Here is a 22,069-nt window from a genome sequence, read left to right as displayed (position 1 = left end):
AGGACACCAACATTCCCCACCACTCCAGGAATTTAATTTAGGAATTTAATTTGTAATAGGGAAGACTTTCTCCAATTGAAGAATTTTTGGAGGGACTATTGTGCAATTATTAAATACTTGAGGGGCCACTGGGTAATTTTTTTAACAATTTTCTTACCATGTTTTATGAACTTTTTTCTTTGTTGGACCTTTAGATTTATTGTGTATAATTAATTAAAAATTCAAGAATTTTGGTAAAAATGAAAAAAAAAAAAAAAAAAGAAAAAAAAAAAAGGAGTATGACAGAAGAAGGATGTTAGGGAATGATAAAATTGAAAAAACAAGTCTAAGAAACAAATATGTGGGGGACATCACACAAACTTCTTCAGTTACAAAACACCAACTTCATTTCAATTAAACTAAAACCCTCAATCGGTATAGTTAGGAATGGTGGCGGAAGGGTCACAGGCCTTAGCCGCAGGCACAGGCTCGACGGTGACGGAGGGCGCAACAGGCTTCCCCCTCAACTCCGCCGGCAAATCCTCAATCCCATTCAAATAAAAGGTGTAAAACAGCTTATAAGGAAAGATGATCTGATGCAACTTGACCTGCCCGGACACGCCCTCAAAAATTCCACTTCCCCCGGTGACGGCCAGCAGGGTGTCTTGATAAGTCAGGTAAGCGCCCTGCACCGTCATGTGCCCGTAATCGCCAAAGTAGAAGCTGTAGACGGCCTCGTAGCGGTCGCCTTTCTTCTCGGGAACGTGCTGGATGAGGATGCATATCCCTGCCGTTATGCCAATGCGCTTCTGGAGGTCGCCGGTGTAGAGCTTGTTGCTGAATGGGACAAGGTCCCCCAGTGCGTTCTCCTCCTTCTTGCTCAGCTTTAGGAATGCTGGGCTTCCCCTGTCCCGCTCGTTTATCTCGTACACGAACAGTTCTTGAACTTTTGCTGAACACACACACAAAAAAAAAAAAAAAGTTATATTTTATTTTTGAATTTATTCAATTAAATTAATAAAGAAGTGAGAGTTACTGGATTTTGCAGGCTCCGAGCTGGATTGGATTTTGTTGGAGAGGAGTGCTGTGGTGGTGAATTTGTTGGGGGTAATTCGGCGGGATGATGATGATGATGATGATGATGATTTGAGTGTTTGAGCAGAGAAGGACAGCGATTGTGGGAGCTTAGAACCCAAAAGCCTGTGGGTTTGAGAGGGTGTGGGGATTTTAAGGGAAGAAACCACGCAAGAACTCAAGGACGCCATTACTGGAGGTGCCTCAGATCTCAAACCAAGGTCGGAACAGAGCAGAGATGAAGAAGAGGAGACCCTTGTGTGTGCTTGCTTTCTTATTGCCAATTTCCAGATTATTTAAAGGGACACATTTTACACCACGTGACATGGACACCCAACAGTATTCAAATACCGCACCGTCCATGCGTTACACGTGCCACATTTTTTGCATTCCTCTTTTCTTTTTTTTTTTCTTTTTATATCACATGATTTAGAATTTCATGTTTTTCCAAAGGACTCCCAATTTAAATTTTACCGATAAAAGTAAAATATTATTAATATTTATAATAATTTTAAAAATGAGGTAAGGATACAATGAATCTATTCGTATTTTTTTAATAATATGAAATATTTAATTCACTTGCCATCTTAACAAAATATGCTTAGACAAAATTGCATTTAACATTTATTATGTGAAACCGTTTCAGTAAGTGCAAGATAAGATTCCTTTAAGAAAAAATGGAAAGTTGTTACAATTTTAATTCTTTTTTTTTTTTTTTTTTTTGTCAACTTCCATAACGTGTATGGTAGAGTATCTCACATTTTTCTTATCAATATATATATATATATATTCACATATCTAAGGCTTGTTTTTTAAAAAATTTATATATTTTTTGTCCCACCAAAACATTTTTTTTTCTCACTAACAATTTCACCTTTTGTTTCCCTCTTTCTAATTTTTTATATCAAACATATGCGCTTAATATAAAAAAATTGAAAAAAAAAATGAAAATAAGGAGAAAATAAAAAAAAATGATTTTCAAAAAAATTTAGGAAGTTTGAGTATGAAGGGTGATAAATATGGTTTATGAGGGTGGTTGAATATACTTAAAGCAGGTGCGGACAAGTGATTGAAGAAAAATGGAATGTGTTGTAACAAAATGGTGGCCGGAAAAGTTTGGTTATTGATTTTGCGGTAGCTTTAGTGGAAGAACCAACGCCAATTAAGCATGAAAAAAGATGGATATGCCATAACTAAGCTTCAAAATGGTAACTACCACCTTATTTGCAATTTCAACTTTTACAACCAACAAAAGATAAAAAAAAAAAAATAAAAAAAGTTTTTAACTTTTCTCAATCCCACAATTCAAAAATCTCTCACATTTCTTTCCTTTCTTTCCATTTGTCGTAAAAGTTTTCCTCACATCTTAGCAATTATATAACTAACACAGTAGAAATTCTTCATGAGTTCAGATTAGTGAAGGAAGGATTGTCTTTAAGAAGAGGTCTTCACAGTTGAAGCTCCTCAGTACAAGTGGAAAAGAATTTGAGAAACGAAGGCAAGCTGGTTCCGAATTAGATAGAAACTTCAGCTAAGGCCAACTAACTAAGTGACCTTACTATCAGTTCAGTCGGAAGACTTGCCTTATGTATGACGACACGTGCCTAGTGGTTCTTGCATGTGTCATTTATGCTTTATATGTTGTGATGTGTTGACTAAATTATAACAATGATGTATGATATTATGGTGACACTATTTGATGATTATATGATGACGATGATATAATGATGATGATATTATAATGACGTTCTTTGATGATAATATGAAGACGATGACATAATAATGATGATGTATGTTAATACAATGATGTGAGATCGTATGATGATGAGATGGTTTAGCATGACGTTATTCCATATCACGATGACGTGCATGTATTGAATGACATGATGCATTATGACCATGATTTATTTTTCTAAACACACAACCCTAATTGAAGTTAATGATGATGAGTGTATGAAGACCAAGACCTACATGTTGCTTAGAGTAATATATGAACGGTGTATAGGATTGTGTCATGAAGATGATTTAAAGATGAAAACTATAAGGACCTTATGCATTTTGTGTGTACATATACATCAGGATACTTCCCCATTTATGATGATGAGTACGGACGTGTACACTATGATGATGAGCATCATCATGCCTCACATGGCACTTAGGGGTCTATTGACCTCCGAACGTCGCTATGAGCAACTAACTCGACTATGATGGATCCAGGGGGGTGCGAACCGCCTGGAGATTCATGCTCAGACGTGTAGGTTGTGTGTAGGAAAGTACTACACATCCAATTTTGTTTGTATTGGAGGCCACCCCTATGATGGTTTTTAAATGATAGGTTCCTAGATCACGAGTTGTAAATGTGTTTGCATTTCCTAACCTCAATAGTAGAGTCACTTATTGAGTATTTTAAGCCGTGTGCTACATTTTAGGTCAAGGCAAGACATAAATATGATATAATTATTGTAGGATCACTCATTGCATATATGTGATATGAGATCCAACTAAAGGCATTCTCAAAACGATATGAATTATATAAGATGGTGTCGCTCTCTTATGATTGAAATTATAAATTTAAGGTTTGAAGATGAAATGGTTACGTGGTCGCACCTCACCTTTATATATGTATCATTGAATTGAGTTTTAAAACGCTATTTGATGTGATCCCAAAGGTTAAAATAGGCTGCGCAAATTATTTGATGTAAATTTATATATACATATATATATATATATGAAATATTTTGATTTGTTAAAATAAGTTACTAATAGGGTATTTTTATATTCATTACTATTCTATTTTTATTTATATTTATATTTATTTTTATTTGGTAATCTGTGGAGATGTGAAGGTTAGTGGGATATGGCAACGTTTAGTCAACTTTCACACTAAGCACCATATATGGCAACGTTTCTCACATGGGAATTTGTTAAGTACAATAGTAAGAACGTGGCAATTTGGTCGCCGTAAGATTGATGGTCAATAAACGGTCGGTGATGCAATTTACGGTTCAAAACCAATTAAGATGCTGACGCCGAAAGTTCCACTCCAATCAGACCTTTGCTGTGTTGTCTCTAAACAGAGTAAATTAAAAAAAAAAAAAAAAAGAAAAAGAAAAAGACAGCTCACAGTCCTATCCAGAATCTCCTTAATTCACATTTATTATTTATTTTAATTTCATGTATTCAAATTTAGGTAAAATCTAATTTTAACTTTCAAACTTAGATACAAAAAGTTAATACTTATTTTAGTCAATTTATATGGGTCTTATCGATGATCTCACTGGTCGTGTATCGAGTACTGTATTATTAGTTTAGTGTAACGATTTGTCATTTTTGTACATTTAGTAAAAAGAATCGGCCCAACTCAAAAGGTGAAGATGAAAAGTCCAAATTTGTAATAACCTCACTTTTTAAAACTTTAAACCAATATGAGTTAGATTATCATTTCTAAAACTTTTTGGATTTTAGGATGGCCTTAGAGACTAAAATTGAGGTTGAGGTGGGAGGAAAAATGCATAGAAAAAGTGGAAGAACCTAAAAAATATAAAACAAATATTGAAAAATAAGGAAAATCAGTCCGAAGTCAACCTATGGGAAAATGGTCACTTTGACCCTCTCCTAACGACGGGCCTGAAAGAGCCCTAATCAGCCCATTTAGGAAGAAGAAAGAGAAAGAAAGAGGAAAGGGATCCTGAAGGAGAGACAGAAGGTGAAACGAAACCTATTTTTCACTGCAACTTCTAGTCAGAAATTGGCGTCCATTTGTCAGTTCTCATCCCGATTTTGATAATTTTGATACTAAACTATTTTAGTGTGAATTAAGTCCAACCAGAAGAATTATAAAAATTTAAAAATTTTGGGCACCTTTTCAGCAGGAAATTAAGCTTAGAAAGATACACCCAACTAAGTAAATATTTGGATTTCCATTGAGATACACTTGTAAGTATTTGGATTTCCATTGAGATACACTTGTAGGGATGATTTGAGCAAGCATGTATGCTGATAATACAAACCTGATGTACGAACAGGTAGATATGAGAATAGCATGCTTGATGTACGAATTACAAGTTGCCACTAGGATGAGATAATGAACTTCATTTTGCTTCCAAGTTTTACACGGTACTAAAAAGGTGGATGAGAATTGGTGATTTGTGTTCTAAGTGATTGATGACCGTTATCTCTCCAGTGAGCATGTTTGTTTGCATGATAAATTTTATGTTAGCTCCAGGTGTCTATTTGTGTATTCTCCTTATAGAGCATAGTTAACGGTGATGAGATAGGACTATCACTAGAGATAGGGCGACTAGACGATAACCTAGGTCAAGATGCCTCCAGTAGACTAAGCACCTTACGATCATGAGCAACAATTAGTGGGTCTAGAACCTAGTGCTCCTAGACTAAGTCTCGAGGAGTCAATATAGAGTATTATGGAGTTGAAAATTCCTATTTAAGCCACGTAACTACCCTAGAGACCTAATAAACCTCTACGACACTCATGAAAGACTAAAGTAGCTCTCTTGGTCGTTAGCACTATGATAGTGAGACTAAAGCCGCCACCACCTGTAACGCCCCGTTAGGTTATATAGAATAATAATAATAACAATAATAATAAAATAAGCAAGAAAAAAAATTTAACCGTCCACCTCTCCTTTAATCTCTCCACCCTACCCTAAAATACCTCCTCATCCGTCATCAATAATTCTACAAACAAACCAGAAAAAGAAAGAAAAGATTTTCTGGGAAGAAGAAAGGCAGATAGATCTTCTCTCGAGAAAGGCTATTTTCTGGGGAGAAGAAAGTCAGATAGATTTTCTGGAAGAAAAAAAAAAAAAAAAGAAGATAATGGACATATGGTTAGGCAGATAATGGAAGAGAGATGTCATTTCAGAAAGGTTAGTAGTCAAATTTACCTTTTCTTTTTTCTTGTATGGAAGGATATTAATATGTTGCAATTATTTAGATCTGAGTTAGAAATGATGATATCTTACCAGTCAATTAAAATTTGGTAGGAGAACAGAAATACAAAGAAAGAGGGGAAGATTGTGAAAACCCCTCAAACAATTAAAAGAAGGAAGAGAAATTAAAAGAAGGGAAGAGAAAAGAGAGAGGAAGATTTAGAAATAACTAGAAATGGTTGTAAACAACATAGCAGTGAAAATGAGGTAATTAGACCTTTGATCAGAGTTAAAGGAATTAGATATGAGAATAGAATTAGAATTAAAAGGAAAAAATTGAACGGAATTAGATATGAGAATAGAATTAGAAAAGAATTATAATTAAAAGGAAAAAATGGAAGAGAGGAAGATTTTAAGTAAGAAAAGAAAATTGGAATAGATTGAAAATGATTCGGTTAATTGCATAAGCATTTCTGAGGAAAGAAATGAAAATCAGATTCGATTGAAAATTGCCAGTACAATAAGTAATTAAAAAGAAGAATGATGATTCCTAATATTTTTAGGAATGAAAAGAAAAGAAAATCAAAATGATATTGTTAGGAAAGAAAAGAAAATCAGATTCCATCAGAGAGTAGATAGACGAGTTATAGAGGTAAGTGGAAAATATGAGAAAATTGTTATGATTTATACCCATTAAATATAATATTATTAGATACCATATTTAGATTGAATGATGCAAGTAGCATGAAGTTTATTACCCAATACAATTTAGAAACAATGAAAACATGGAATTCGATTTTTTACTGAAACCGTTTTAGAGTCGTATTTCACATTGTTAGTTGGATTATTAATTAAAATGTGAAATACTAATGAAAGGTGACGAACGGTGCGATATGAAGCAAACTCCAGCAACCTTTGGAGTAGCTCTCGAGGAACGGGAGCTTACGTTAATTAAATTAGGGAATACTTCGGCTAAGGCCAACCAGGTAAGTGGCCTTACTATAGGATAGGCTAAAAATTGTATGTGTTACGATGATGTATGAACTATGTCGTACGATGCGGTATATGAGTTATGATGATGTATGAGTTATGATGATGTGTGGGTTACGATACTTGATGATGTGCTCAATATATATATATATATTGATGAATGTTGTACTTGATATGTTTGATGCACTTTGTGGCAATATGATGAGTATGATGATTGCGTGACGTTTACCTTAATATGATGATGTTTTCCAAATTGAGCATGCTATATGATGATGAGTGCCATATTGCATCATGTCGTTAGATCGACATAGGACGCAACCCTAAGAGCGTGAAAATGATATTAATATAAATATCCACGAGTATGTGTTACCTAGAGTAACAAAGAGATGAGACTAGAGGGTTGTGTCAGAAGAGACATTATGATGGATTTAGAGGGACCTCATGCATATTGTATGTTCATAAGCATAGGGCTACTTCCCCTAGTGATGATGAGTGCGGACGCGCACCGTATGATGAGCGCGAATGCGCACAGGTGCGAAAGCACACAAATGAGGGTGTTCATGAGGTGCATGACACTATGGGGTTCCGTTGACCTCTGGACATCGCTACAAATTCGCTTGACCAAAGGGTACAGGGGGTGTGCGAGCGCCCTGGGGATTCACACTTGCACGTGTGAGTCGTGTGTAGGGAAGTACTACACATCCAATTTGTCCGAAACTGGAGGCCACCCCTAAGATGAATAGAGATAGGTCCCTAAATCATGATTGCATGTGTTTACATTTGCACGGCCCCTATAGTGGGGCCACTTACTGAGTATTCTTTGAAATACTCAGGCCGTGTGCCACATCATTTTTCAGGTAAAGGTAAGGCACACTTGTACGAAGGACGCGGCATTGCGAGCAGAGACTGTGGCACGTGCATAGGGTAGACTCATATTTAAATTCTTAGTTTTAAGTTAGAATAGGTTGTTTTGCATTCCATTGTTTTAAATTATTTTGTATTTGTTTTTATTTTCTCTAAATTTTAGTATTTTGTATCTAAACACGTAAGACCATGGCTGTGTTTTCCAGAGAAGAAGTTGTTTTAAACGTTTTTGAAGTTTACGTTATAAATGATGTTCATGTAAGAGTTATATTTTCGCTTTATAGATGAGCATGATACGTTAGTGGCGACTCTAGATATGTGGAAATTTAGGGTTGTTACACCACCTATCTTCTCCGGTATGCCCTTCGGGCTAGCAATGCCTTGCCATATGATAGGAGTACAGAAATTGTCGAATCAAGTTTAGATATGGTAGTGTAGCGCGTCGAGACAACCATATACTTTACCCCTATGCTGTAAAACCCATCTTTAGAGGGGCTATGGAACCATGCAGGTAGATACAGTAGCTGGCAAGCACTCGAGGTCACAACCCTAAACTAGGGTGGCTATATGGTTGTAATAGCCCAAAAATAAATAAAGAAATAAACGAATAAACATAATTATAAAAATAGTTAAAATAATAATAATAATAAAAATAAATAAATAAATTAATTAAAAAAAAATATATATTTCCCCACTTCTCTCCACTAACCTCTCATCCCTTCCCACAATTATCTTTGCTCGACCTATCCTTATGCCAGCAAGTACAGGTACTGCAAAAAAGAAACAAAAAATCAATAATGGTAAGATTTACTTGGAGAAAAAAATGAGAATGACCTTTACCCAGTTGAGATTCACTGGAGATTTAAGTGAAGATAGATCTGATCAACAAGGTATAGATTAAATCTTTATTTTCTTTGATCCTATTTTTTTTTTAGAAATCACAACTAGATCTTTATTGAATTATTACAATAATCTAGGCTTGAGTTAGAAACTAAATGTCAAATCATTTATACGATTCTAGTCAACCACGTCATATTTGTAATATAAGATTAAATTTTTATCAGTAGCCAAATGAATAGATTAAACATAGAATGGCAAAGAAAACTTTTGAATAGGAAACACTGAGATAAGGAAAGATTTGGAAACAGAGATAACTGTAAATTTGGAAGGCATGACAACAGAATTAAAAGGAAACAGATAAAAAAAAATAAAGAAGATTAGCTAATTAAAAACCACAAACTAAATAGAGAGGGAAAAAGGTAAACACAGAGGGTAAATAGAGAGAGTTTACAGAGAGTAGTAAAGCACAGAATAACTTGAAAAAGCTGTATCAACTTTCTTATACAAAGTATGAAAATAAGATTTTTAATAAAAATATAATTATAGATATATAACATTTCAGACTTTTAACAATGGACCAATGTAAATTAGAGAAATAATATTGTAGACTTCAAACCTGAAACTAATGTCATGGGCTCACATAGGTTTACTTGGATTTCAAAGGACGGAATCGAACTTTCAGTAAGGATATATACGTGACAACGACTTAAGCTATCCAGGTAAGTGACCTTACTATCGGCGTGGTTATATTTGATGTTGACACGTGCCCTGTGGTTCTGCACGTGTCATATATATTGATATGTGTGAATTGTGTGTGGATTGATATGCTTCCTATATGTTATGTTATGTTATAATATGTGGTTTGTATGATAATAATTATGGTACGATGTGCTCAAGGATATGTTTGAGATAGGGTACGAGAAGGATGCACAAAATGAAATGTAACGATAGGAGTAAGATACGTTCATGAAACGTTTGAGTTAAGTTACATACTGGAGTGCTATGGATAGGAGAGATTGATGAAAGAATACAGTTAGGTTATGGGTAGAAAGGGATAGGTTTGTGATAGATTGATAGAACGATAGCGTTAGGGTACGTTCTTGTGACGATATGACTAAGGTATGTCACGTAATGATATGTGTGTGATAGGTATAAGAACGTTAAGGCTATGGTAAGTTAGAGAACGATATGACTATGAAGTGTTTACGTTATGACTTGGTTATGATATGATACATTGTATGCTAGATTATTGTGCTTAAGTACGAAATCATGTGAACGTAAATATATGTTATATATGCTGCTTAGTTGATGTGATATGAATGCATGTGACGATGTGTGGCCCTTGTACGATTATGGCTTGTTGTATGAGTATTGGAATGTAACTAAATGAATTGTATGACATGAAATACGGGAAATTGCATGATACATAACCCCGCTAGGAATATGTATGATATGTAACGAAACGAGAATGAGAATGACATTTAAGCATGAAAACGTGACACGGGGTTATGTTCATTAAATGATGACTGTAGGACTAGTGGGACCTCATGCATATTGTGTGATCATGCATTTGAGGGATACCCCTATCCCATCACGAGGGTACGGACGCGTACATCCAAATGGCAGGACAACGATCATTATGTTAGGATCGATACCAGTTGTTAGGATCGCACAACAACGCACACGCTCGATCTAGATGAACACAAAGAATGGGATAGAGAAAAGTTGCAAGGAGAACTTTGGCTAAAAGAATTTTGTATTGATGACTTTTGTACAACAAGAGAGAGTACAGAGAATAGAAAAGTACTCTTTCAAAGCTCTACCGGACCAGATATATATATGGTTTAGTTTACTATATATAGCTTTACCAGATTTAGCAATCTACTATATATAGCTATTTACCATATATAGCTTTACCGGATATAGTTTTACCATATATAGCTTTACTGGATATAACCGTTGACCAAGCTATAAATAAGTATCAGGCTCCATAGCCTAACAATTCTCCCACTTGGAGACTGATCTAGTCAACCAAGAATTTCACTCTCAAACGACCATGAGCATCTTCACTGCACCATACCAATTGAGGTTTTGCACAACCTCAATATTCCAACATCAACACATTTTGTCAACATGTTTGCTGGATTCTTTGCACCCTCTATCTTCTCAAAACACATCACCATCTTCAACTAACCTCCGAGTGAAATGGTATCGCCTTCTGTGTTTTGAATGATAGACCGGGTTCCTCGCCAACAGCATGAGTCTCAGGAGTTTCTTGAGTATCTGCTACAACATCACTATGTGAATCTTTCAGCAACTCAACCTCAACTCCCACTTGCTTCACCTCTGGTTTCTCAGCAAGAGTCTCAGGAGTTTCATGAGTATCCGCTACAACATCACTCTGTGAATCTTTGAGCAACTCAACATCAACTCCCACTTGCTTCACCTTTGGTTTCTCAGCAAGAGTTTCAGGAGTTTCATGAGTATCCGCTACAACATCACTCTGTGAATCTTTGAGCAACTCAACCTCAACTCCCACTTGCTTCACCTCTGGTTTTTCAGCAAGAATCTTCCGGCCCATGCAACCTCCTCTGGAGTTTCAGCGACGCTTCCAGCCGACGCAACCTCCTCTGGAGTTTCAGCGACGCTTCCGGCCGACGCAACCCCCTCTAGAGCTTCAGCGACGCTTCCGGACGACGCAACCCCCTCTGGAGCTTCAACGACGCTTCCAGCCGATGCAACCCCCTCTGGAGCTTCAGCGACGCTTCCGGACGACGCAACCCCCTCTGGGGCTTCAGCGACGCTTCCAGCCGACGCAACCCCCTCTAGAGCTTCAGCGACGCTTCCGGACGACGCAACCCCCTCTGGAGCTTCAGCGACGCTTCCGGGCGACGCAACCCCCTCTGGAGCTTCAGCGACGCTTCCGGGCGATGCAACCCCCTCTGGAGCTTCAGCGATGCTTTCGGACGACGCAACCCCCTCTGGAGCTTCAGCAACGCTTTCGGACGACGCAACCCCCTCTGGAGCTTCGGCGACGCTTTCGGACGACGCAACCCCCTCTGGAGCTTCGACGACGCTTCCGGACGACGCAACCCCCTCTGGAGCTTCGGCGACGCGTGACGGTTTTAGTTTTAACAGGTCCTGGTGGGCCCCCAGAGCATGCCCACCGGCTAGGGACAGTGGCCCAGCAGTGTGCGAACTAGCTGGTGAGCCTATACTCACACGTATGGGCTGCGTGTAGAGTATATGGTACACGTTCACAATTACCTATTAGGATTACACCGTAGGGAAAACGAAACGAAACGAAATAAAACGAAACGAAAGATAGGTCCCATCATTTCATTGCATGTGATTGTTGCATTTAACCCCAATAGTGGGGTCACTTACTGAGTATTTCTTTAAATACTCAAGCCATGTGCTACTACTTTTTTCAGGTTAAGACAAGGCATTCCTGTACGACTGACAACGGCACCGCAACTCGAGATCATGGCACATGCATAGGATAGTGGTATTTATTTTCTTAGACTTAGAATAGAATAGAATGTTTTAAACTTAAACGCTGATTTATTTTATTTCGGATCTTTTGTTGTGTCGTTTTAAAGATGTTTTCGAAACACGTAAGTCCATGGCTGTGTTTTAAGATAAAGGTTATGTTTTATGGAATTTAAATGAAGTCTTCCGCATTCAATGTTTATGGTATGTATACAGTAGCGACCTTAAATTAAGTAGAAAATTTCGGGTCGTTACAATAGTTTTGTGGAGAGTTCACGATAATCTTCCATAGATGATGTTCAGAATAACAAACACCATACTATCCCACTAGATTATTATGAGGTAGCATTTCAATTAATGTAATGACTTAGTTTTTGATATCTCAAATCATGAATCACCATTTAGGCTTGAGGTTAAAAAGGATGATAAGATTTTTAAATTTGTAAAGGGAGACCCATGGAAAGTTAAAATTCAAACATGCATTGAAAATGGATACAAAATTAATTAGAGTACAAAATAGTATCGGCATAGTCAAATCAAAAAAGTTTACAAAGATATACAAAAACAACAATTAAAAAAAAAAAAAAATACTCGATCTAAAGGGAAACCATGCACCTACACGACTCCACATGCTCCCCTGTCCACCCTATCTGAAAAAATAGAATAACATGGGATGAGTATAAGATACTTAGTAAGTTTCCCACTTGTAGGCTCTTGTCGGACTTAATCATTACAATGATTCCTTAAGCTATGTGGTCATAGACTGACTCTAGCGTTAGCCAATGCCATGACTTACCGTTTATGCTAGCCCTATAAGGCTTGTGCATAACTAGGCCCTATACACTCCTACCTAAAGTGTATAACTAAGTTACTTGGGAAAAAAATATAGGGTTAGGTTGTACTTAGTTTGTTGTTTACATTTCTTAAAGTCGTAGTATTTAGTTTGTTGTTTACATTTTTTAAAGTCTATTATTCACCCTGTGCTACTCGGACGTGAGTGAACTCGCTCTATAATGGGCTTGTGAGAAAGTTTCATGTGTATGAGGTAATCGGTGTACTATGTGCAGACTAGTACTCTAACTGCCTGCACCCCATATGAATTGTCTACTAGGTGCACTGTGGTAGCATATTCTCTATGACTCCTAGCATCCCCTATGGGTGACAGCTAACAACTATGTATCAAGTAGACCCTAACCATGCTAGGAAAGTTCCCGATTTAGGGGTTGCGCCCCAACTGCCCCCACTTGATTGCCTGATCACCCAATCGTCCCCACATTAATAATATTTTTTTACTTTTTATTTAAAATTTAATATTATTCATGGTATGAAAATCCAAGGTTATTAATGTAATTTCGAACAGTATGTGGTTGACATATGAGAGAATCGTATTCAAGTAATAACCTAAAGGGTCTATAGTACATGGATAAGGTTTGGTGCCTTGTCCTCGTAACACTATTGGTATGACTCACTTTGTAATTGTTATAAATGATTTGATCCAAATCGTTCATGTGGAGATATGTGAGTGATGGTATCCTATACAATGAGTTTGTATAAGTTTGTATAAGACTAGACCAAGAGATATTTAATCTCTCTTTATAAATCCGTTAATTGAGAAGATTAATATTTCATATGATGATCATATGCGACTCGATCTTAATGCTAAGTGAATTATGAACTCTTGCTTGAGAGAGTTTGTCCTTTAATTTGCATGGGTGACAATGATTCTTATAGCCGATTCAAATTGGAAGTTAGTAGCTCGCTGATCAGAGATGATATTTCTGACGAAAAATCTAGAAAACTCAATCTCCAAATCACAACAATTCTAAAGGATTCAACACCGGTTTAAGCTTCCCCTATAAAGTCTGAAGTTGGGGCAATAGTATGGAACAAGAATTGAGTTGAGTTGAGCTACCAATTGCAAGTAATAGCCGTTTAGATTTTGGGTATCCTACTCTTTGGTTTCTTCCAAATCTGAGAGCAATTCTCCATCATTTCCCTTCAAACTTGTTCTTACAACTTCTAAACAAAATCACCCAAAGTTCTATGAAGGAACCAAGCACTAAAAGAGCCTAAAACCTTTTCCCCTCAATAGAGGCTGCCATTAAAGAACTTCAAAGGAAACTTGAAAATCCAATCCGAAGATACAATCCAATTCATTGAGTGAAACCAATCCCAATCAATTTCTATGCCTTCAAGGAGTATTTTCATAGAAGAGCACAAAGAGAAAGAATTCCAAGAACGTGCCCAATTAAAGAAAATCAGTTTCGGGTAGAATTTGAGGGTATGTATCGAATTCCCCCTACTATCCATTTCTTTTTGAATTAAACATTCATTTAGCTTTATAGGACGAAGTTGAGTAACTTTGATGAAGGAATCGAGAGATAAAACGTTGTATAACGAGCTGTCTAAGAAAAGAAAATTTTACATTTTCAGGTGAGTTGCAGACCGAGAACGATTTCTAAATATTAAAGTCTCGCACTCAAAGACGTTCCTCCAAACCAATTCCTTATGCTTGAGAGAAGGTTTAGGAAGAGATTTTATGAAGAAATCGGGCCTTCAAAATCCCTAGAATCAGCTACCCAATATAGAATCCCCTGTTTTGAACTCCGACAAGAAGTCAGATTTTTTGACGAATTTTGGAGGCAAATATCTTAGACCAGGATCCACGAGAAGGCATGAAATCAATCCCTAGAACTTTCTTGTAACACCATCTTTAAGTTTCATGAAGAAATCCAGGGAAAAAACGCTATAAATGGAGCTATGGAAGGAAAGTTTCAGACGGCGACACACATAAAATGCGAGTCTTCTTCCAGTATAGAGGAAGAAGACGATGACGTGGCCGGTTCAACTAAACCAGCCATGTCAAACCAAAATTTGACCTTTTCTTGATTTTTCACAATTTTAACCCTCTTACAGATTGGTTGTAAGGAAAAAATTTATGTTCCAGAAATAGACTCAATAAAGAATATGTGGAAGAAAATTTGAAGTAATTGGGATACTGGAGGCTCGAGAACAAAGGTCCCAAACGTTGACGACGAGGTAAGTAGCCATCTTTAACTTTTCTAAGAAATACTTGTAGAAATCGTTCGGATTAGAGTAGGAAACTTAAACTAAGTATGAATTACAGAACCATGAAAGAAAAACACTAAGAAACGAGAGTTAAAGACCTAAATCAATCAAATTACTTGGATTTAAGTAACGTTAAAATGACCCACTAAATGAACTTCACTGTCCTTGAAATTTTAATACTGTGCATATTATAGCATGTTGTTAGTATATATGAAATTTTGAGGTTATTGGATAAGGATAAGTAGCCAAACCAAGTAACAACGTAAAATGACCAAAGTGTCCCTAAGGTAATTTACCTTCGGTTCATAATCTATTAGACCTTATCTTACGATGTTTGATTATGTGGTAAAGTTTGAAATTCATTGGAACATTTTAATTTGCTAAATCAAGAATTCGAAGTAAAATGACAAAAATTCCCCTAGGACTCCTTATAACATTTCAAGGTCTAAACATGCTCCAAATGACTTATTACTTCTTACGAGGCCCATTCTTAAGGACACGAAAGTATGTCCAAGATTTCAAGTTGATTAGAGAAAGTTTGGAACCTAAACCAAGTTAGGGCCAAAAGAAAACATAAACAAAAATACCTCAAGTAATTCTCATCCAAAATTCAAGACTGTTCTAGAACTCTCTAAAATCTTATTATGACTCTATGTCTTCCTATTATAACCTATGCACAAATTATGTGGAGCTTAAGAATGCACGACGTGTGCCTCAAGAAAGTAAGAACCTTAGAAACTTAAAAAATTGAGAACCAATAACAATACCACACAAGCTCTACGACTACCAAGGTAAGAAGAATGCTAAGTACCACTAAAGGATAAGGGACCAAGGCCTTAGACACAGAAACTCAAGAATGCTAGGTAATACTCTAATCATGCCCAATGTGACCCATGACCTCCCACCACGTTGTACTTTCAGAGGCCCATGTTTTCCTCTTCTAGGTGGGTTGCCTTGCACCATGTTTTTCTTAGCAGGATGTCATGTTTGGCCTCATGTTTCTCTTACCTAGATGAGATGTCCAACACCATGTGATGGGTATCCTAGTCACGATTGTAGGATGTCATGTTCATGTTTTGCACTAATTACGTGACCTTTTTGGTCTTTCATAGGGAGTATAATCTTGGGCCACATTAGGTACAAGAAGAGAGTAAATTACCTTAGCCATGAATCTAGAACCTCTTAAGACCTTCCATGGTACATCACGTTCTTGACTCAAACTACGCTGCTTGGAATGTATGAAGCTTGAGCGTAGGTAATCAGACTACGTCGCTTGAATCGTATAAAACCTCAAGCACATGTATTCAGGCTGTATCATAGGGTAAGCCCTGAATGTAAAATAAGACTACATCACTTGAAATGTAAGAAGCCTTGGATGTAGGTTTTCAAACCGTATCGTAGGGCAAACCCTAGATGCGGGTTCAGATTACGTCGCTTGGGACACATGAAGTCTTGGACGTAGGTTCAAATTGTGCTTGCTTGGAACTTATGAAGCCTTGGACATAGGTTGTCAGGTTCATGACTAGAAATATAAATCCTAGGGGGAGTGTCTTGGAGAATGAACCAAGAACAAGACAAAAACCTAGAAAGTAACCAATAACAAGACGCCGATCAAGGATAGAACAATGATCAAGATCCAAAGTTCTAAAGACAAAAACCTAGAAAGTAACCAAGAACAAGAAGACGATCAAGGATTGAACAATGATCAAGATCCAAGTTCTAAAGTGATAAGATAAGGAATCACTACAAGGGGAGTAAGATTCGGATTACCTTGTTGATCGAATATCTCAAGACAAGAACATTGTTTGAGATTCGAATCACTCCACAAGCAAGATCGATCATGTCTAGCTTGAATGATTCTTGTTGATCAAATATATAAAGGCAAGAACACTTGCTTGAGATTCGAATCACTCCACAAGCAAGATTGATCATGTCGAGCTTGAATGATTCTACATGCAACCTAAACTACATAGAATTGCAAAGAAACTTAGCCATTGGCTAAAGAAAGCATAAATGCTCCTTTTACTATATTTTTCCAAGTCTCCTTACAAATACAACATACAAGGCTTTATATAGCCTCAAAAATGAAACTATTAAAGGCATTCCAAGAGTTGTAACATTCATACTTTATGGCCATAATTAGCCATTATGTAAATGTAACCTAAAGTAAATAAAAAGTCTTAAAATACATTAATGAAATACAATAACTCTCAATTGTAACCCACCCAAAATTTATAACAATCAAACTTCATTCTTCTTCAACGTGGCATGAATTGAAACATCTTTTGACAATTTTGACAACCTTTCTTCACATCTTCATTGAAGTATATTGTATGATTGATGTCTCTCGGTTCATATCATAAAGACAAGAACCCAGAACCAAAGTACTAGAGCCCTTAGATTAGAACCAAGGTTGAGATCTCATAATCCAAAGACTAAGGTCCTTAGGTTAGATCATGATAAGAACTTACAAGTCAAGAACATAACTAAAGGGTCTAAATACTTGCAACAAGAACCTGAACAAAACAAGAAAGAGTGTGGTACCCTAGCATATCAAAAACACGATTAAGAGCCTTCAAGTAGGCTACATACTGAGGCATAGTAGTCATTCCATGTTTTCCATGTTTTTTATGTAAACAAGAAGCTGGTCGAAGTCAAGAGCGGACTCTGGAACAAGTGCCATGGATAATTACTTGTTGTTAGATGGATTTTTGTTCTGAAAAGGCAAACTTTGCATACCATCTTGTTCCATACGTGAGCTACTTGTGAGGGAAGCTCATTGAGGTGGTTTAATGGAACACCATGGAGTTTCTAAAACTTATGATTGATAAGCGCCTACAATGCTGAAATTTGCAAAGCTAGAGGTCTTTCTAGAATCCTTGCAAAACGTTGACAGAGAAAGCTAACTTAACGAATTGGTTCCAACCAAGAGCTGGTTAGAAGATGAATGACTCTTAGATCGAACTTGGAATCTATGATGGTCACTCTTAGATACCAAGACAATTCACTCCAGAATTAGCTTGATCAAAACTAATTCAATGAATCGGTTTAATTAAACATCAAACCTAAAGCAAGGTTGGAAAAAGAATAACACCAAAAAGATATCAAGAAAACACAAAGGTTTTGTTTGTATTCAACAATTCATCCCCAAACATGAATATTACATGCCTTTAAATAGGCCCAAAAGATAACCCTAACATAATAAAGTTCAACCACCAACTACAAATGCTATTAAATAAAAATGGAAGAAAATAAGGCATTCATACAAACTACTAATAAATGCTATTAAATACAAATTGAAGAAAATAAGGCATTCATATAAACTACTAATAAATGCTATTAAATACAAATCGAAGAAAATAAGGCATTCATAAATTGTCTTAATTGGTAATTCAACTACCAATGGCAAGTCTTTTGATCACTTTCCAATATCAGTCACTCCATTATTTTCTTGATTTGATACTTGAATCTTCTTTGTATTGCTTCTTGTAATTGTTCGTTCGGGTACATGGAAATGATAAGTTGTTGGATTCATATCATATGATATGCTCTCTGAATATTTTTTTTCCTAAAATGAGACATGATGTTCATAAAGTTTGTGCTCGTTGCATAGCATGTAACAAGCTAAGTCTAGGCTTCAACCACATAGTTTATACTCCCCATTACCGGTTCCTAATGGTCCTTGGATTGATATATCAATGGATTTTGTTTTAGGTTTACCTTGGACTAGGAAAGGTTATGAGAGCATATTTGTTGTGGTTGATCGATTTAGTAAAATGGCTCATTTTATTCCTTGTCACAAAACTGATGATGCAAAACATATTGCTGACTTGTTCTTTAGGGAAGTTGTACGATTGTATGAAATTCCTAAAAGCATCGTTAGTGATCGCGATGTATAATTTTTAAGCCACTTTTGACATGTTTGATGGGGTAAGTTAGGAACTAAGCTAGTATATTCAACTATTTGTCATCCTCAAATGGATGGACAAACTAAAGTTGTTAACAGAACCATGACTGCTATGCTTAGGGCTATTATTGATAAGAATCTTAAGACTTGGGAGGATTGTTTGCCATTTATAGAATTTGCATATAATAGGGTTGTTCATACCACTACTAAATGCACACCTTTTGAAATTGTTTATGGCTTTAATCCTTTAACCCCCATTGACTTGTTACCCATACCGTCAAAAGAGTTTGTGAATTTTGATGCAAATGCTAAGGTTGAGTTTGTTCATAAACTGCACAAGCAAGTGAAAGAACAAATTAAGAAACAAAATTCCAAGGTTGCCACCCGAATTAATAAAGGACGTAAGATTGTCATCTTCAAGCGAGGAGATTGGGTGTGGGTGCATTTCCGAAAAGAAAGATTTCCTACTCAAAGAAAATCTAAGCTTTTACCATGAGGAGATGGACCTTTTCAAGTGCTTGAGTGTATCAACGACAATGCTTATAAAATTGATTTACCAGATAAGTATGGTGTTAGTGCAACTTTTAATGTTGTTGATTTGAGTCCTTTTGATGTAGGTGATGGCTTGGATTCAAGGACGAATCCTTCTCAAGAGGAGGATAATGATATGAACCACGACCAAGGAATTTCCATACCTCAAGGTCCAATTACAAGGACGAGAGCCAAGAAGCTACAACAAACCTTATACAGTTCTATTCAAGCTATGGTGAGCTCATCAAAGGAAATTCTAGAAGACGTTGGAGACCTCCCTTATATGTTGTGCAAAGTTAAGCTTCAAGAAAGAGATGAATTAAATGCACTTTAAGTTGCATTTAATGAACTCCGCTGAATTTATGAAACTAGTCCAAGGATGACTAATAACCACATTTCATTCATTGCACTATTTAATTATAGTTGAACTATTTGTTTGTCATATTTAAGCTAGTTTTAAATATAGGAGTTAAGGTTATATTGTAACTGTAACGACCCTAAATTTCCACATATCTAGAGTCGCCACTAACGTCTCATGCTCATCTATAATGTGGAAATATAATTCTTACATGAACATCATTTATAACGTAAACTGTCACGACCCGATTTTCGAGGCTTCGAAGAATCGAACTCGTGACTAAAAGGACGAAATTGAAAACAAACAAAAAGAAAATAAAAGAAAAGAAAAGCAAAGTAAAAGGATAAAAATACCATTCAATTAAAACAAAAGAGAAAGAAGATTTGTTTCGAAAATATTACAAAGGAAATTGCAAATGTAAAAATGAAATACAAAATTAAAATCAAATATTTCAAATGGAAAATACAATTATGAAGAAAAATACAAAAGACTCTAAATATGAAAACGAACAAAGGACTCTAAAAGACCGACCAAGGACTGACGCTCCGGAACGACACCCCTCTGTGACCGCACAGCTCTCGAACACCTCCCCGTATCGACTGGTACCTGAAAAAAAAAGGGGAGAAATGGGTGAGTATAAAAATATACTCAGTAAGCAGCCTACTTGTAGGCTCTTTTCGCATCCTTATCTTGGTAGGTAACCACGATCTTTCTCGGGTTTCTAAGGAGAGTGATCTAAGCTACAACTCTCCTTTCTGTATCATTAAAGGCTTGCCCATCTTATGCAGTGAAATGATCAGTGTCCTGAGGTGAGGTGCGACCTCATAAGCAAATTTGAGGGGATCGTATGGCTGGATCTGAATACGTGACTCTCTCTCTGAACATCATCCGTGGAGGTTAACTGACGACCCTCACACGGGACCATACATCCACAAAACGAGGTGCGACCCCCTATGTGCCGGTCAGCTATTGAGTCATCCTAAGTGGCTCCACGTCCCCCGCTCAGGGACGGGTTTCTACGGCCCAGGAGTCCTGTTCAGAAGACCCCTTAGCTATCACCACTAGGTCTGGGCACCTGTCACACTTCCCTATCCGGATCTGCAAAGCTCAACGATCACCGTACCAGAGCTCTGTCTCGACGGTATGGTATCGGAGGAGAGATGGAAGTGGAGGTTCTGATGACACTATCTTCACTGCTCAACTCTAGCGGGCTACCTACAGTTACCGTGGTGACCTATTATTCTTTCTAGGGTGGAACTTGGTGCCTTAGACTTAGATTCGTGTTTCTCTAGGATTCTCGTGCCTGGTGTCACAAACCTATCGGGTTTGAAATTCTGGGTTCTGGTTCCGCCGGTAATCATTTCGCGGGTCTAATTGCACGGTATTCTAGAGGTCCCCTAATCTAGGGTCTCGTCTAGCCTACTTAGCCAGCGTCCTAATCTAAGCTCATAATTTCTTCCTATTCATCAAGAAAGATAATATAAGCAATCATCATACAATAGAGTTTACACGCAGCAATTCATGCAAAATTATCAAACATGCTCAACGGGAAGATAACGTCCATCTTTACCCGGAGCGCAGATTTCACAAGTTTCCCAACCTCCTCATGCATACATACATTATCAGAGTCTCAACCAAAACAGATTTAATACACATTTTGTATCTAGCTTTCCATGATCATCTTATATTCGCAGTTTCTATAATAACACGCTAAGTCTGGCTAGCTAATTTCATTGGTGGTAGCATGTATGCTTGTTCCTAGCGGTTCCTACAAGTACTACTCGTGGGAATCCAAATGGCTACTTACGTGGTTGACGCGTGCCTTCCCAAGCTCGAATTATTTGCCGGAAAAGGTTCCAAAAATTCTGGAATTTCCTTGATAGGTCCTAATTCACATAAAAATAGGATCAGAGTTGAAATCGGTGCGAAAAACAAGCAAACGGAGGTCGAACGGAGGGAAAAAGATCAACCACGCGCCTACACGCGCCCTGGAGGGTGTTTTACGCGCGCATGTCCACGCGCGGCTTCCCGCGCAGTTGCGGGCCAGCGGCCGGTTCGGTTCGGTGTTCCCGG

At 37.1% G+C, this 22,069-nt stretch overlaps 1 protein-coding gene across 1 annotated transcript; it reads right to left on the bottom strand.

Moving 5' to 3' along the window:
• Nucleotides 1-279: 279 nt before the first annotated feature.
• On the bottom strand, nucleotides 280-1,338 carry LOC111784509 (allene oxide cyclase, chloroplastic). The gene is made up of 2 exons (XM_023665184.2): nucleotides 1,016-1,338; nucleotides 280-931 (listed from the first exon to the last, which is right to left on the bottom strand). Exons 1-2 carry the CDS (start codon nucleotides 1,242-1,244, stop codon nucleotides 408-410), a joined length of 753 nt encoding a protein of 250 aa, XP_023520952.2. The 5' UTR covers nucleotides 1,245-1,338; the 3' UTR covers nucleotides 280-407.
• Nucleotides 1,339-22,069: the final 20,731 nt, after the last annotated feature.

The sequence above is a fragment of the Cucurbita pepo genome, chromosome 13, assembly GCF_057944985.1.
Source record: "Cucurbita pepo subsp. pepo isolate OVF chromosome 13, ASM5794498v1, whole genome shotgun sequence".
Classification (NCBI taxonomy): Eukaryota; Viridiplantae; Streptophyta; class Magnoliopsida; order Cucurbitales; family Cucurbitaceae; genus Cucurbita; species Cucurbita pepo.
Note: the sequence above shows the minus strand (reverse complement) of the source record. Positions and strands in the feature narration are given on the sequence as shown.

Bases quoted from the DNA above. Each gene is read 5' to 3' on its own strand.
- LOC111784509 (XM_023665184.2), bottom strand. From the start codon at position 1,244: ATGGCGTCCTTGAGTTCTTGCGTGGTTTCTTCCCTTAAAATCCCCACA. The intron at 932-1,015 runs GTAACTCTCACT...GTGTGTGTTCAG, and splicing joins CTCGGAGCCTGCAAAATCCA to CAAAAGTTCAAGAACTGTTC.